Source organism: Camelus ferus, chromosome 19 (genome assembly GCF_009834535.1).
Source record: "Camelus ferus isolate YT-003-E chromosome 19, BCGSAC_Cfer_1.0, whole genome shotgun sequence".
Lineage (NCBI taxonomy): Eukaryota > Metazoa > Chordata > Mammalia > Artiodactyla > Camelidae > Camelus > Camelus ferus.
Window position 1 is genome coordinate 39,282,810 of NC_045714.1, and position 15,444 is coordinate 39,298,253.

At 38.1% G+C, this 15,444-nt stretch overlaps 1 protein-coding gene across 2 annotated transcripts in view; it reads right to left on the reverse strand.

Moving 5' to 3' along the window:
* Positions 1–14,844, reverse strand: part of SAMHD1 (SAM and HD domain containing deoxynucleoside triphosphate triphosphohydrolase 1) — a 44,190-nt gene extending 29,346 nt beyond the window's left edge. The window contains exons 1-3 of one of the 2 annotated variants that reach the window (XM_032462267.1): positions 14,540–14,844; positions 11,249–11,315; positions 6,600–6,672 (exon numbers count right to left, since the gene is read on the reverse strand). In XM_032462267.1, coding sequence (XP_032318158.1) covers positions 6,600–6,672; positions 11,249–11,315; positions 14,540–14,747 — 348 coding nt within the window. In that variant the 5' untranslated portion in view covers positions 14,748–14,844. The remainder of the gene's footprint in view (positions 1–6,599; positions 6,673–11,248; positions 11,316–14,539) is intronic. The other variant, XM_032462268.1, reaches the window with a different exon arrangement.
* Between the last annotated feature and the right edge of the window lie 600 nt (positions 14,845–15,444).

The following is a 15,444-nucleotide window of genomic DNA, read 5'->3' on the forward strand; positions in this document are numbered from 1 at the left end:
ATTTAAAGATCTAAAATTCTTCAATGTCAAATTCAATGTCAAGTGTAACAACTTTTTAAAACGACTCAATGAAAATTATTTTTAACTTAATATCATGACACACACACTCTTTTCATGTCAAAATGCCTCATGAACACTTTCTCATGTTTTTACAAATCTTAATAATTATCATTTTAATGGCTCAATTTCATTGATGAACTAACATTTTAAAAACATTCCCCTAATGTTGGGCTTTGAATTATGGAAATTCTAGTTCCTCAATTTCATTTTCCCTTCCCAACTCTTAGTGTGTATATGTGACATTAAAGTGTTTTGATCATTGTTTATGATCTGTTATTTTTCTTCTCACAGTATTTTTTTATTGAGGTATAGTTGATTTACAGTATTATATTTATTTCAGGTGCACAACACAGTGATTCAAAATTTTTAAAGATTATACTTCATTTAAAGTTTTATATTGGCTATATTCCCTGTGCTGTACAATATATCCTTTAGCTTATTTTATACATAGTAGTTTGTACCTCTTAATCCCCTACCCCTACTTACCCTTTCCCACTTCCCTCTCCCCATTGCTGACTCCTAGTTTGTTCTCTATTATCTGTGAGTCTGTTTCTGTTTTGTTATACTCATTCATTTTTTAGATTCCACACATAAGTGATAACATACAGTTGTCTTTCTCTGTCTTATTTCACTAAGCATAATACCCTCCAAATCCATTCATGTTGCTGCAAATGGCAACATTTCCTTCTCTTTTTATGGATGAGTAACATTCCATTGCATATACATACTACATCTTCTTTATCCATTCATCTGTTGATGTACACTTAAGTTGCTTCCATATCTTGGCTATTGTAAATAATGCTGATATGAATGTTGAGATGCATGTATCTTTTCGAATTAGTATTTTCATTTTCTTCAGATATATGCCCAGGAGTGGAATTACTGGATCATATGGTAGTTATATTTTCAGTTTTTTGAGGAACCTCCATACTGTTTCACACAATGGCTATACCCATTTCCATTCCCACCAACTGTGTACAAGGATTCCCTTTTCTCCACATCCTCACCAGGATTTGTTATTTGTAGTCTTTTTGATGATAGCCATTCTGACACATGTGCAGTGATATCTCATCGTGGTTCTGATTTGTGTTTCTCTGGTCATTCGTGATGTTGAGCCTCTTCTCATGTGCCTGTTGGCCATCTGTGTGTCTTCTTTGGAAAAATGACTATTCAGGTCTTCTGCCCATTTTCCTTCTACTAATTTTGGGTTTTATTTATTCTTCTTTTTCTAGTTCCTTTAGGTGTAATGCTAGTTATTTATTTGAGATTTTTCTTGTTTCCTGAGGTAGGCTTGTGTCGCTATAAACTTCCCTCTTAGAAATGCTTTTGCTGCATCTCATAGGTTTTGAATCACTGTGTTTTTGCTTTCATCATCTCCAGGTATTTTTTGATATCTTCTTTGATTTTTTTCAGTGATCCATTGGTTATTTAGTAGCCTATTGCTTACCTCCACACATCTGTGTTTTTTTGCAGTTTTTTTTTCTTGTAGTTGATTTCTTGTTTCATAGTATTGCAAGAAAAGATTCTTGATATGATTTCAATTTTCTTAAATTTATTGAGACTTGCTTTGTGGTTCCCTCGTGTGACCTATCCTGGAGAGTGTATCACATGCACTTTGGCATGGAATGTTCTACATGTTTATCTATTAAACCCATTTGGTCTAATGTATCATTTAAGACCAGTGTTTCCTAATTGATTTTTCTGTCTGGATGACCTGTCCATTGATGTAAGTGGGTTGTTAAAGTCCCCTATTGTTATTGTGTTACTGTCAATTTCTCCCTTTATGTCTGTTAATATATGCTTTATGTTATTTAGGTGCTTCTATATTGGGTGTATATATATTTGCAATTATTATATCTTCTTGGATTGATCCCTTCTTTGTCTCTTGTAATAGTCTTAAAGTCTATTTTGTCTGATATAACTATTGCTACCCCAGTTTTCTTTTGATTTCATTTGCATGGAATTCCTTTTTCCACCCTCTCACTTTGTCTGTGTGTGTCTTGAAGTCTGAAGTGAGTCTCTTGTAGGCAGTCTATATATGGGTCATGTTTTTGTATCCATTCAGCCACTCCATGTCTTTTGTTTAGAGCATTTAGTCCATTTACATTTAAAATAATTATTGATAGGTAGGTACTTATTGCCATTTTGTTAATTGTTTTAGGGTTGTTCTGTAGTTCTTTTTTGTTCCTTTCTTCTATTGTTCTCTTCCCCTGTGATTTGAAGACTATAGTTAGTTTTACGTTTGGAGCCCTGTCTCTTTTTTGTGTATATATTACAGATTTTTTAAGTTTGTGCTTACCATGAGATTTATAGATATAGATAATTATTAGAGGTCCTTCTGGGACCTCTATAATGTGAATGTTAATATGGTTGATGTTATCTCAGAGATCTCTTTAATTGTCCTCATTTCTTTTTATTCTTTGTTCTTTTTTCCATTCTGCTTCATTGATTTCCACTACTCTGTCTTCCAACTCACTGATCCTTTCCTCCGTATCAAATTAATCTACTGTTGATTCCTTCTAGTGTACTTTTCATTTCAGCTATTGCATTCTTCATTTCTGTTTGGTTCTTCTCTATGTTTTCTAATTTTTAGTTTAAAAATTCTAACTTCTCACTTTGTTCATCCAATCTTCTCTTGAGTTCTTTGAACATCTTTACAATCATTACTTTGAACTCTACCGGGTAGATTGCCTAGCTCCACTTAGTTCTTCTTTTGGAGTTTCAACTTCTTCCTTCATTTGGAACATATTCCTCTGTTGCCCTATTTTGCCTAATTTGCTGTTTTTATTTCTATGTATCTGGTAGGTTGGTTACATTTCCCAACTTTGGAAAAGTGGCCTTTTGTTGGAGTCAGCGTATGTGTCCCAGCAGTGCACTCACCTCTGGTCACCAGAGCTATATGCTCTAGGAGTGCCCCCTATGTGAGCTGCAATGGTCCTTCTGTTGTGGCAGGCTGACTACTGTGGGCAATCTGGTAGGCACTGCTGGCCCCCAACTCGGTTGATTGCCAGGCCCTACCTTGTGTGGAGGTTGCCAGCTGCTGGTTGGCAGGGCCAAGTTACAAGCCAGCTGTCTGCAGAACCCCAGGGCAGAGCTGGGTTCTGAGGTACATAGTTGTGGGGTTGATATTCCTGAATCTAGTGTTGGCATTGTGATGGTTGGGGCCAGTTCTTGACACTGCTGGCTGTGGATTCCAGGGTGTCCCAAAGCTGGTGCTGGCCTGCTGCTGGGTGAGGCTGGACTCCAGGGCAGTTGGCTGAGGAGTCCAAAGTATCTCAGAGCTGGTGTTGGCCTACTGATGAGGGGTGCAGGGCCTTGGAGGGTCCTGGGGGTCCCAGGCTAGTGCTGGCTCACTGGTGGGTGGAGCCAGGTTCTGAGGTCTCTGGATGCAGGTCCCTGGGGGTCCTACTGATGGGTGCGGCTGGACCCTGCGGTTGCTGAGGTGCCCAAGGTGTCCCAGAGCTGGAGTTGGCCTGCTGGTGGACAAGGCCAGGGGATACGGTGCCAGGACTGCTGCTGGCCTGCTGGTGTATTGGCTTGGTCCTGACACAGCAGGCTGTGGGGCTGCAGTGGCCCTGGTTCCTGTGTCTGCCCTCTGGTGGGTGGAGTTGGCATCTAGAAGATGCTAGGGCTGGTGTCTGCCCACCAGCGGGTAAAGCTGGGTTCTGGGGCTAGAGCTGGCCCACTGGTGGATAGAGCATGGTCTTGGGATCTCTGAATGCAGGTCCCAGGGATCCCAGAGCTGGTATCAGACGGCTGGTGGGTGGGGCTGGTTCCTGACACAGCTTGCTGTGGGGTCTGGGCTGTCCTCAAGCTTGTGTCAACCTACTGGTGAGTGGGGTCAGATCCCTGGGCAGCTGGCTGAAGGACCCAAGGTGTCTTAGACCTGACATCTCCTGGTATTATTTAATATAACCTACCCCTTATACAGTCACATCGTCCACTTACTTACTACTTTTAAAGGTATATGAGTTACTAGCCAAGCAGTATGAAACAATTCTATTGTCTATTAGGTATCTTCTGTATATGCCAAGCACTGGAGATGAGAGATGAATAAAATACTATTCCTGCCCCCAGGAAATATAACAGAATCTATGTGCAGAGTAGTGGGGAAAGAGAACAGGAAAAAAGAAACAAAATAGAGTGGTAAGTTCTATCCAGAAGAAAGGGGGAAAGGAGCCATCAGAAAAAGATTCAGTGGTGATTCTATAATTTCACACATATTAGATAAGAGAAGGTACATAAAGCAGACATTTCACTCTCTTAAAACTCACCACTACATTTGACAAATTAGTGCTTATTATGTTAAACACTGCATTTTGTCCTCACCATTATACAATTCCTGGCTTCAGAGGCCAACAGAACCAAATTTAGCAAGAAGAAAACTGAGTCAAGAATAAAAGGTCATGAACTTGGATTAGGATCATTTCTTAGATATGACACCAAAAGCGTAAGAGACAAAGAGAAAAATAGATACACTGGACTACATTAACATTTAAAACTTTGTGCTCCACAGAACACCATCAAAAAAGTAAAAATAGTCCAGAAAAAGGTAAAAAGACAATCCAGAAAATAGGAGAAAATAATTGCATATCATATATTTGATTAAGAATTTGTATCTAGAATATACAAAGAAATGTTACAATTTAAATTAGATTATGGTAATGACTGAACAACTTTGTGACTTTTCTAAAAACACTGACTTGTATATTTTAAATGAGTGAATTGTAAGCTATATGAATTATAGATCACTAAAGCTATTTTTTATTAAAAAAAGGATAAAAGGTAGATGTCAAATTAGGGTAGGAATCAATTCTCTGTTTACCTATATTGCTGATGAAGCTACGGTCAAAAAGGTATCAATTTCATTACTAGATAGTGACTCACTGACTCAAGTAGTCTGTAGCTTAACACCTATTTTCAATAAACTATAGTTGATAAATGAAGTTAAACAATTTTGTTTTTAATGAAAAAATAGAAGAAAAAAACAAAGAAAAAGGGGCAAATGAAATCACTGACTGCCTTGAACATTATTTCACAAATATTTTTATTGCAAATTAAAATTGTGAAAATGTGACCTTAGAGATCATCTGAAATGATCTCAACTAATGAAGAAAACGCATTGTTTCTGTGTCCTGCCTGAAAAGAACACCCAAGCTGCTGCTACTGAGGAAGGACAAAATAGAACACAGGACAGCAACTTTCTTCCAACCACAAGATGAAATATTTAGTAAATGATTTTTCTATTTACTTCTTCATGAAAATGAAGTATTTTAATATTAGGTAACTTTTTCAAAAAGGGCTGGGATTTGATCATTCTTCAAATAACCTATTTGCTCTAAGAACCACTACTTTGTAAAAGAAAATTATTGTAGGATTGAACCAAACACATTCACTAAATATTTTCAAATGTGATTTTCAATGGAAAATAAGCAGACTAGCTTGTAAAAGTAAAGTTGAAATACATATTCTCCTAAGATATGAGATAACTCAAATACTGCACATGAAGTACATAAAATACCTTTGATGAAAAATACAAATGATGATTGTGTAAAAGGGGAATGAGATCCTACCCTCTCTTCCAGGTCTGAAATTAAGTTTTCTTAACCCAAAGATGTGAAAAGGGTGAGCAATGAGGTACATTTCCTGTCACCAACCAATCAAGAAATATTTCTTAAATTATGGTGTTAGAATCACCCTGAAGAGCTTGTGAAAAATGCTCATTCCTGGGTCACTATTATAAATTCCTAGAATCAGAATTTCTGGGATGGGAGCTAGGCAGTTGATTGCTTGTTAAAATGATTCTTGGGACACTGGGTCTGAAAAACAAGGCTTTTGAAATCTCTGGAAGGGGCTGGGGGATGAGAAATAAGCAATTATTGATAAATCAAATTTTATGATTAGGTCCACTCTTTGGTCAACTATTTGACAAAAAAGTTTACCAAAACTGACAAGAAAATTTAGTACAACTTTAAAACTTATTCTATGACTAAGGGGTACTAGGGTTATGTGTGTGATATATTTCCCAAAAATAACGTTAAATTATTTACTGTGAGTGAAATACCATTTATATAATGTTTTAAAAACATGTAAGATAATACTATTCACTATTTAGGGCTATACATACATATGCAGTAAATTTTTTTACAAATTCAAGAAAATTATTAAACATCAAATTCAAGATGGCGCTTACTCTTAGGGAAGATACAGGATTGAAGAGGGGTACAAAGGAGAACTATTGTCTCTTAATATTTTGTTCTAAAAATAATAGATCTGAAGCAAATTAGGCCAAATGTCAAGATTTGACAAGCTGGTCAGCAGTCTTTTATGCTTTCTGTATGCTTAAAATATTTTAGTCTTTCTTGACTTTTTCTGTGCTTATTTTAGAAAATGCAGAAAGTTTAGAAAAGTAAAAATCCATTAGTCACAATCCTACTATGTAAAGAGATTTTTCTCCATTCTTTTTAAAATGAATTCTGCATAATTGTGTTATATCACTTTATACTCAAAAAAACACAATAAACTCAGATTCCTCTTACCTTCATTGTATTGACATGAGTTTGACCTAGGCATTGGATATAACTAAGCAGCTTCGTTCTCTTCACATGGGAACTAAAATGATAAAAGATGAGCAAATCTATCATTATTCGCTTAACAATAATCCCTGGAGTATATAATAGTATATAATGAACTTTAGATTATCTATACTAATAGAAAGAGAAGGCAGATTAAAAGGAACAATGAGTAATTCAAACAATACTCCTCCTAGAAATCCTCTCCTTCCTTTGCTTCTAAGACATCAGATTCTTCCTCAGGCTTCTGCTCTTGGTAAATTCAGACTTCAGCACCTCCCATCCTATATCACTGAATGCTCAATTTATACTTTAAATTTATTTTGACCTAACTGAAGTCAACATCTTCCCTCATGATCTTAAATCTGCATGGCTCTTGTAACTGAAATCTCAAGATAGCACTCTTTGACATAGAGCATAGTGATAATGAAAAAGGTCTTTGTAATCAGGCAGATATGGCTCACATCTGCACATGGAATCTATACGACCTTGGTCACTTAACTTTTTTAGTACACTGATGTTCTTTCTCATCTATAGCACAGAGATAACACTATCTCCCTCAAAGGGCTGGCGATGGATTAAACAGTGTATTCAGCAGTGGGGTTACAACAGACTCAGTTCCCGCCCTCAAGAACTATAGGAGAATTTTAACTATGATCACAGGTGTTATAGAAATTATTGCTGATTATAAATTCAATATTTATTCCATCAGCAGTGTTTTAAATACAAGAATCTAAGAGTTTATTTGTGTAACCAAGTGGTGAGTGTGTGAACAAAGTTATCTAACTAAATTGGCCAAAGATGTTACATACAGGAGGACTACATTTGTTTGACAAACTGAGCCTCTGTCCTATCAAAATAACTTTTAAAGAGAAATGATTGTTGCTTACATTAACTAAGACATAGTCACATCAAATGCAAACATCTAGGATACAATGAAAGGAAACGCAGGACAATACAAGACTCCTTGGCAGGGGTGACTGTCAGTCACGTAGTTAGTCCATAAATAGATTTTTGACATTCATTATAGCAATGAGTTACAAAGGTCCAAGTTGGACTTATGAGCACCAAACATGACATATGCATGAATCAAATATATATGAAGGTTTTCGCTCTATACCCATCTTCCTGTCAGTAATTCCTCATAATGTTCCAGTCTTGAGAAAGAATTTAATAGGAATTAAACAGCTCAAAATCCTGTAATTCATTTTCCTGCTCCATTTACACTTACTAGTTGGTCTAGGCACGTTAGCCTGATTCCTGGCTGAGTGTCAACAGAAGCAGCAGGAAAAGGGTTAGCCTTTACCAATCTACTAGATAATTAGAATGAAAAGTAAATATTTTGCTAAAAGTCCTAGATAGACTTGGAGTCAGAGCACTAAAACTGGCCTCTATGTTATACCCTAAGACCTCTGGTAACTACAAAAATCTAGAATAAGAATGATTTTCTTGGAATAGATAAAAGCATTATTACAGCTGATAAATCTTAAAGCAGCATACCTTGTGTTGTGCTGTTCCCCTATCCTCATTAGTTTGATATAACAAGCACAAGGAAAGGCCAGGCTCCAGGAAGTACTTACAGGTAGAGCTATAACCCACACAGGTTAAGCATCGTTGCACAGATGAACATAACCGGGAGTCATAAAATAAATTAATATCAAACTTAAACCAACCTCACTGCCTGGTCTTTTCCTAAACTGATACTCAGTGTTCATCACTTAATTAGAATTTTAAAAGAAACTACTGTATTCATAAAGAAATCACTGTGGAGGTGGGCAAATGGGTGAAGGGGGTTCAAGAGGTACAAACTTTCAGTTATAAAATAAGTAAGTCATGGGATATAATGTACAGCATGATGACCATGGTAATGTTGTAGTGCATGTTTGAAAGTTGCCAAGTGATGGAATAAGATTTATGTTTTAAGTCAGGGCAAGAAAAGTTAAGTACAACATGTTCCCTGCTGGTCCTAGGCCCTCCCTATATGCAATGTGCACCTGCATTATACATTAACCAGGCCTCCTCAAAGGTGGGAATGCCTGCTTGACTGAAAAATCAATGTTTTTTCCCTTCTTCCGACTCCTCAGAAGAATAATTTTTCCTTTCCTAATCCTGTAAGGGGTCATTGTCACCTACTGCTCACCTTGTACTTGTAGATCCGGACTATATATCTTTGGTGAACTTTACGTAAAATGTCAGTGTGTCACTCTGATGTACGATCCTTTGTCTCAAAAATGTATATGACTGTGCCTTCAACTCCTAACAGGCAGAATAGTCTTCAGAATTTTCTAAAAGACTGTCTCCTGGGTTATAATCTTCAGATTGGCTTGAATAAAATTCTCTACTTCTCTCTCTTTTTTTTTTTCTATTTCTCATTTAGATCGACTTTTTTAAATTGAAAAATAAAAATTTTTATATAGTTGATTTATAATATAGATTGACTATTGATTAATTTTTTATCAATCCAAGTGAGTAAATCTTAAAATTTCTTATCACAAGAAAAGTTTTCTTTGTACCTTTGTATGGTGACAGAGGATAACTAGACTTATTATGGTAATCACTTTGCAACATTTATAAATATCGAATCATTACATTATACACCTGAAACAAGCAGAATGAGGTTATATGTCCATTATACCTCCATAAAAACCTAAGTTTTTAAAAAATCACTGATTAAAGTATATAAAAATAGCCACCTAAACCCTGGAGGTGTTTTTGTTTTGTTTTGGCAAAGGCTATGGCAAAATAAATACTTTAAACAAAGATTTGGGCCACAGTCACGGACTGGGATAGTTAGACTATAATAAGATTTTATTTCTGGACTTCATCACTTTTGAAATCTAATGTTTCTTATAACTGATGTATACATTTAATGTGACAATGTTTCTTATTTTTTCAGAAAAAACTTTTATGATCAACAGTTGATCATAAAATTGAGGAAATACAGGAAGTACTTGTCTAAACTGGATTCCCAAACAAGGGTTTGCATTACAGGTAATTTATTTCGGGATGTAAATTCTGGGAACAGGAGTGGGGGACTAGGAAAGGTGAAACAGGAAATGAGGAGAAAATAATTCAAGGGTACGTTAATAGGCTGGTTGTATTGGTACCACTATGAACAACTTCAGCTGATCCTACTGGGATCTTCAAAGGGAGCTCTCTGTCCAGTAGACCTTTGCCATGATGGAAATGTTCTATACCTGCTTTGTCCAACAAGGTAACCACAAGCCATACATGGCTACTAAGCATTTGAAATATGGCTAGTGTTACTGAGGAACTGAAATTTTCACTTAATTTCATTTAATTAATTTAAACATGTAGCTATTGCCTCCTGTATAGGAAAACACAGCTCTAAAGAATCCTGTAGAATCCACCTCAGAGTTAAGAGACGGACACAAAAAGGCATGCCATGTAGTGTTTCTTTTGGAATTTTGATTATTTTGTTCACTTATGTGTCCCACGTTCCTGGAGGAATGCCTAACACATAGTCAGCCCTCCATAAATATTTGCTGAATAAATCAATAGTATTTGGGTCCACAAAGTATATGGTCCCCTTTAAAAGAAAATTTCTATTAGAACAAATTTCATTCAGTTCAAACAGTAAGCAACTGCTACACAAAAGAAATAGGTAGTGAGGGGAATTTTGAGGGGACTGAGGGGACTGATATGTAATTATGAAAGAGATTAAAGTCCCTGAGGAGTCTGATCCCAAAGAACATTTATTAAAAGTCAATTAAATGTCCTAAAGTAATCTTTTTCCTCAGGCTACTTCCATTATCAATTACTAAGCAACAGTGCATGAAGTAATTCAGTATAATCCTTTGTTTTGATTCTTTGGTTACTGTTTCCACAAACAACACTTAGCTAAGTGGAATTCTAGAAAAAAAGACCATATTTTACCATTGCTGCCAGTTCCCTAACAGAAACAAAGTCTCTGTTTTAAGGAATATTTAAATATTGGATCCTCAACTGAGATCTTTAAAGTGGACCTACACTAATCTAGACCCTAGAATCTCCAGTCATACACAGGGATCTCAACCTATATATATAATTTATGAAGGGCTTATCAGGTGCTAATTACTTAACATACACTGTCTCATTATTATCCATTTCACAGGTGCAGAAACTGAAGGGTTAAATAAATTGTCCCAAAGCATACAGCTAAAAAGTGCCAAACTACTGTGGATAGTGTCTTTAAATCTAATAACAGGGAAACATTCCAGTCTTAAGATAGTTTTAGAAAGACCCAGAAATACGTTCAAGATACGGTTGTAGTCTTGATTTTTCTTGCCAACATTTTTTCCCCTATCAGTTCTTTTCTAGTGTGTATAATTCAATTGTTCTGAACTTGAGAATAAAAAGTTGGTCACTACAAACTTAATGAAGGCTTGTCAGCAAAATTTTTAAAAATAGGAATCATTAGTAACATTAAACATAGAGTTTGCACAGCAAAAACAGACAGAAACAACTGTGTTAAACAGTAGGTGTGGCCTATTTTAAAACACTTTGTAGATTTAAAATGGAGATAGTTAATATCAGTGATCTTGGGCTTTATCCTTCAAATGTGAATAGAAATGTCATAGTGTGCTTGACTACAATGTGAATTTTACCATTCTTACCTTATTCCAAGATCTTCAAGAAGAGACTCATCAAGAAAGGGCAGTATTGAACCTGTGATTTTCTTCTCTATGGAAGAAAAGGGGGAAGAAAAAGATGAATGATTTTAATATTCACAGCCGAGGCTTTTTGATTTCTTTCAAGTTGGATCCACCAGAATTTACTCCTATCAACATTTATTGAGTACCTAGCATTTAGCAACGAATTTTAAGTACCACATTTTTGACTGATACTTGGAAAGTCTTAATTTAGTTAGGTAACTATTCCAAGAAGATTTTTTTGATAAATTAGGTAAATTTAAATTCTTGTCCTTCCTGACGTCAGATTCCAGAATACTGGACTGTTTTCAAACAGACAAAAATTTTTCTAAAGGTAACAAGAGAAAATGAAGATGTAATTTTCCAAAAAGAAAAAAAAGTTTAAATGAAAATGGCACTTTTGGGGGGGTATTTTTCAATCATAAAAAATATTTAATGTAAAAAAATCCAAAGAATGTAAACATATAAAATATCAACTCACTTACATTCTCCCAATAACCAACATTTTGGATAACATCATTCAAGACATTCACCTATGCAATTACAGTTTTATACAAATGAAATTATGTTGTTTATAATCTATATTTTTTCCCACCCAATAGGTCATAAAGATCTTTATTGTCAATTATTAAACTACATCATTTTAATGGTTATTTTGTATTCCACAATATAGATGTACCATATTTAACCAATTTTTTTCTGAGCCTTAGGCTCCTTAAAATGAGTCTAACTGAACCTATGTCATAGAGTTACTGTAAAGATTTCATAAGATAAAATATGTGAAGTGCAGAGAATAGTACTTCATGCAAAGTAAATGCTCCATAAATTGTTAGCCATCACTATTAATTATTACTATTATCAATGAGTATTTAGATCATTGCTACTTTTTTACTATTTATAACTGGTGGTTAGAAGAATAATCTTGAATATATCTTTCTGGACACTGTACAATTGTTTCTGTAAATTCCTACAAGTAAAATTTCCTGAAAGTAAAAAGGTATTGCCAGACTATTCAGGGTTAAGTCAACTGATACTTCCATCAACTTTATTGGATTAGCTGTTTCTCCTATTATCAATCTTTAAATATTTTTCAATCTAAATTTTAAAATCAGTGTTTTAAAAATTACTGCCGAGACTTAATGTCTTTTTCTGTGTTTACTGGCTGGTTGTCAATTGTCGTTGTATTTTGCTTATTTTTTTACTGTTTTTTTTTTTCTTGCTCTTAGTTGACTTTATAATTTTGGTTATGTTCTCCAATTTTTTTCTTTTCTTATTGATATGTTTATTCTCTTATTGTTGAGGGAATCTAATACACTGTGATGAGAACACTTGTTAAGATATAGCTGGCATGCATTCTGGAGTCCAAAGACCTAACCTTAAAATCCAGCTCTGCTTTTTCTAGCTGTGTGAGCTTTGAACCTCAAACACATCATCTGTTAAAAAATACGGATTATATCCTCTAACTTGTATTCCATAATGAGAAAAGGGACCCAGCACCTTATGCTTAGTTTTGTTAAATAAAAACAAAGGTGGACTTAGATAGGGACGCACAGAAAAAAATTACTGCAATAGGTAGAATGTTCTGATGTCAGAAATCTGTAAGTGACTCAAAATCAAACAGGAAAAGGTGGTTTTTTGTTTTTGTTTTTTTTAAGTAGATCAAAGGAAGGGCAAACAGAGATAAGCAGAATCTATGGAGGGGAAATGACGCGAGTCCAATAAAACATTGTACTGCTGTGGTCAGCCAGTTCCTAGGAGAAGATGATCAGGGCGCATTTCTACTTTTTTAGTGCTTGTTCAAGTTTGAGGGCAAGCAAGAGTTCAGGGGCCAGTAGGATAGAGAAACCTGACTAAAATTTGATCGAGACAAAGTAGACAGTAAGAAATGAACAACTGTGAACACTTGGTCAGTTTTTACCAATTAAAAGCTAGCGTCTTCTGCTAGCATTAGACTTTGGGTCAAGAGAACATCACTCTGAAGACTGATGAGTTAATCTACAGGACACCAATGAAACAGGGAGCCAACAATATACCTAATCACATTTTGAAGACACAAAATGTAAAACTACTTAATCCCCACTTACTGCTACTCAAAGAAAAATTCCATCTCAGAAGTGAAGTAAAACAAAAGAGGAAAAGGAAAAAAGAGAAGTACAATTTCCTACACACATCAAGCTGTCTTTAAGTCTTAAACCACTGAAGTTCCTCCCACCTTAGTCCCCCAGCCTAAACAGGGCTCCATCTCGCATTTACAAAAGTTTGCTGAATGTGCACATCACACCACCTTCCTATTGAACACTTCAGAGGGTAAAGCAGAGGTTAAGCTTCACACCCTTTACGGGAAATCGGGTAGGTTTCAGGTGGATGCTTACAACTCACAACCCACACATCTCCCAATGTGATGTGGCCCGTTATGGGCTGCTGGGAGTTCAGTGGTCAACTGGACCACCCAAAGGTTCAAATTTAGCGAGGGAAACCGCTTTTGAAGAACAAAACATGATCATTACCAAGCTCTGCAAGTACAGTCATCAAACATGTATTGAGCCCCACTGGGATGCTGGGCGATGTGGATTCAGAGATTCACAAAAAAGTTCTTCCCCGTAGAAAAGCCCCGAGTTGGGAGGGGAGCGCAGGAAATAGAAACTTTAAAGCACCCAGATATACTCTAACGGGGCAAGTGTTCATGGAGCTGCAATAGCAGAAGGGTCTCCGGGGCCTGGTGAGCCTGAATGACAGCCACCCTCCTACCAAAGTTCTTCTAATTTAAAAAAAAAGGACGTGAGTCCCGCCTGTTTGGCGTTGGGGTGGCAGGTTCCTGAAGAAGCCCACCAAAGTTAAATTTCCCCTCCCCCAAGGTTCGCAACCCCCAAAGTCCGCTTTCTTCCTACGGGTCCCCAACCCCAGACGCCCCATTTCTCCTTCCTCCGTCTCAGGGTATCAATACTCGTGGACACCGTCGGCTCAGGTCCACCCCTTCGGGTGCCTCCCGCCTCAAGTCTCCCTTCTCCGCCTCAGGCCCCCTTCTCCGAGGGCTCGCCGCCTCAGGTTTCCGTTATCCGCCTCAGGTCATCCCCTCCTGGGCGCCCCCGCCTCAGGTCCACCCCTTCTGGTGCCTCCCGCGTCCGGTCTCCCTCGGCCGCTCTGGCTCCTCTTTGAGGCCCCCCGCTCATTGCCTCAGGGCGTCCTTTCCTCAGGCCCGGCTGGCCCCGCCTCAGGTCGCCGTCCCCTGGCCCCTCAGCCCTCCAGCCCTTCTACCTCGGCAGCGTTCCAGCAGTCCGAGATCGCTGAAGCCACCGCGCTCTAGGAAGCAGCACACCTGCTCCGGGCCCCAGGTCCGGTGGTCGGGGTGGAGGTCAGGGCCCGGGGACCTCTCTACCGCTGCAGGAGGGGTGTTTGGCGGGGTCCTTGGGCTGCTATCGCACCGGGGCCGCTTGGAGGGCTGCTGCGAGTCGGCACTCTGCATGGCTAGACTCAGCGCCGGGCGCAGCACAGTCAAGAACCCCGGCGCCCGACCCGCGCGCAGGCGCACTGACAGCCCGACAGCCGCGGCGAGTCAGCTTAGAACTACCAGTTTCGAGGCCTTCCGCGCAGGCGCACTGACAGTTCAGACCTTTGGGCCAGGCAGGCCACCCACTTCAGCCCCTCACCCACCTCCCAGTCCCTGCGCAGGCGTAGTGACTGCCCAATGGCCCTAAACCACAGACGGGCGTTTATGCTAAATGGAGTGAGTAGAAGCAGAACTGAGGGTGGTGTTAATAAGGGCGGGGGCCTGGAAAGACTTCTTAGGACTCGTTGAAGTCCTACTACAGGCAAGAGCTGGGGCTCTTCTGGTGAGCCAAACTTCAAGGGAGCTTACCCTTGGCCTTGTTTCAGATGCCCTAAACTGAAAAGAAACCTGAAAGGTTACCCCCATCTTACCATTAAGAGAAAAATGGGCGGGAAACTGAACTGGAAGACGCTGGAATGAATTCAGATCCAATGTGAAGATGTCTTCCTGCATTTCCTGAGTTTTACGGAATTGCAAGGCAGTTAGAGTGACCTGGGTGTACCTGTCCAGGGACTCAGCCTACCTTCAGGTTTCCATATGTGAGCAGACTTTAAACTTCTTTCCAAAAGAATCCTCAACCCTTCTCTCCATCCCAACTCCCTGCCCAGAGGAA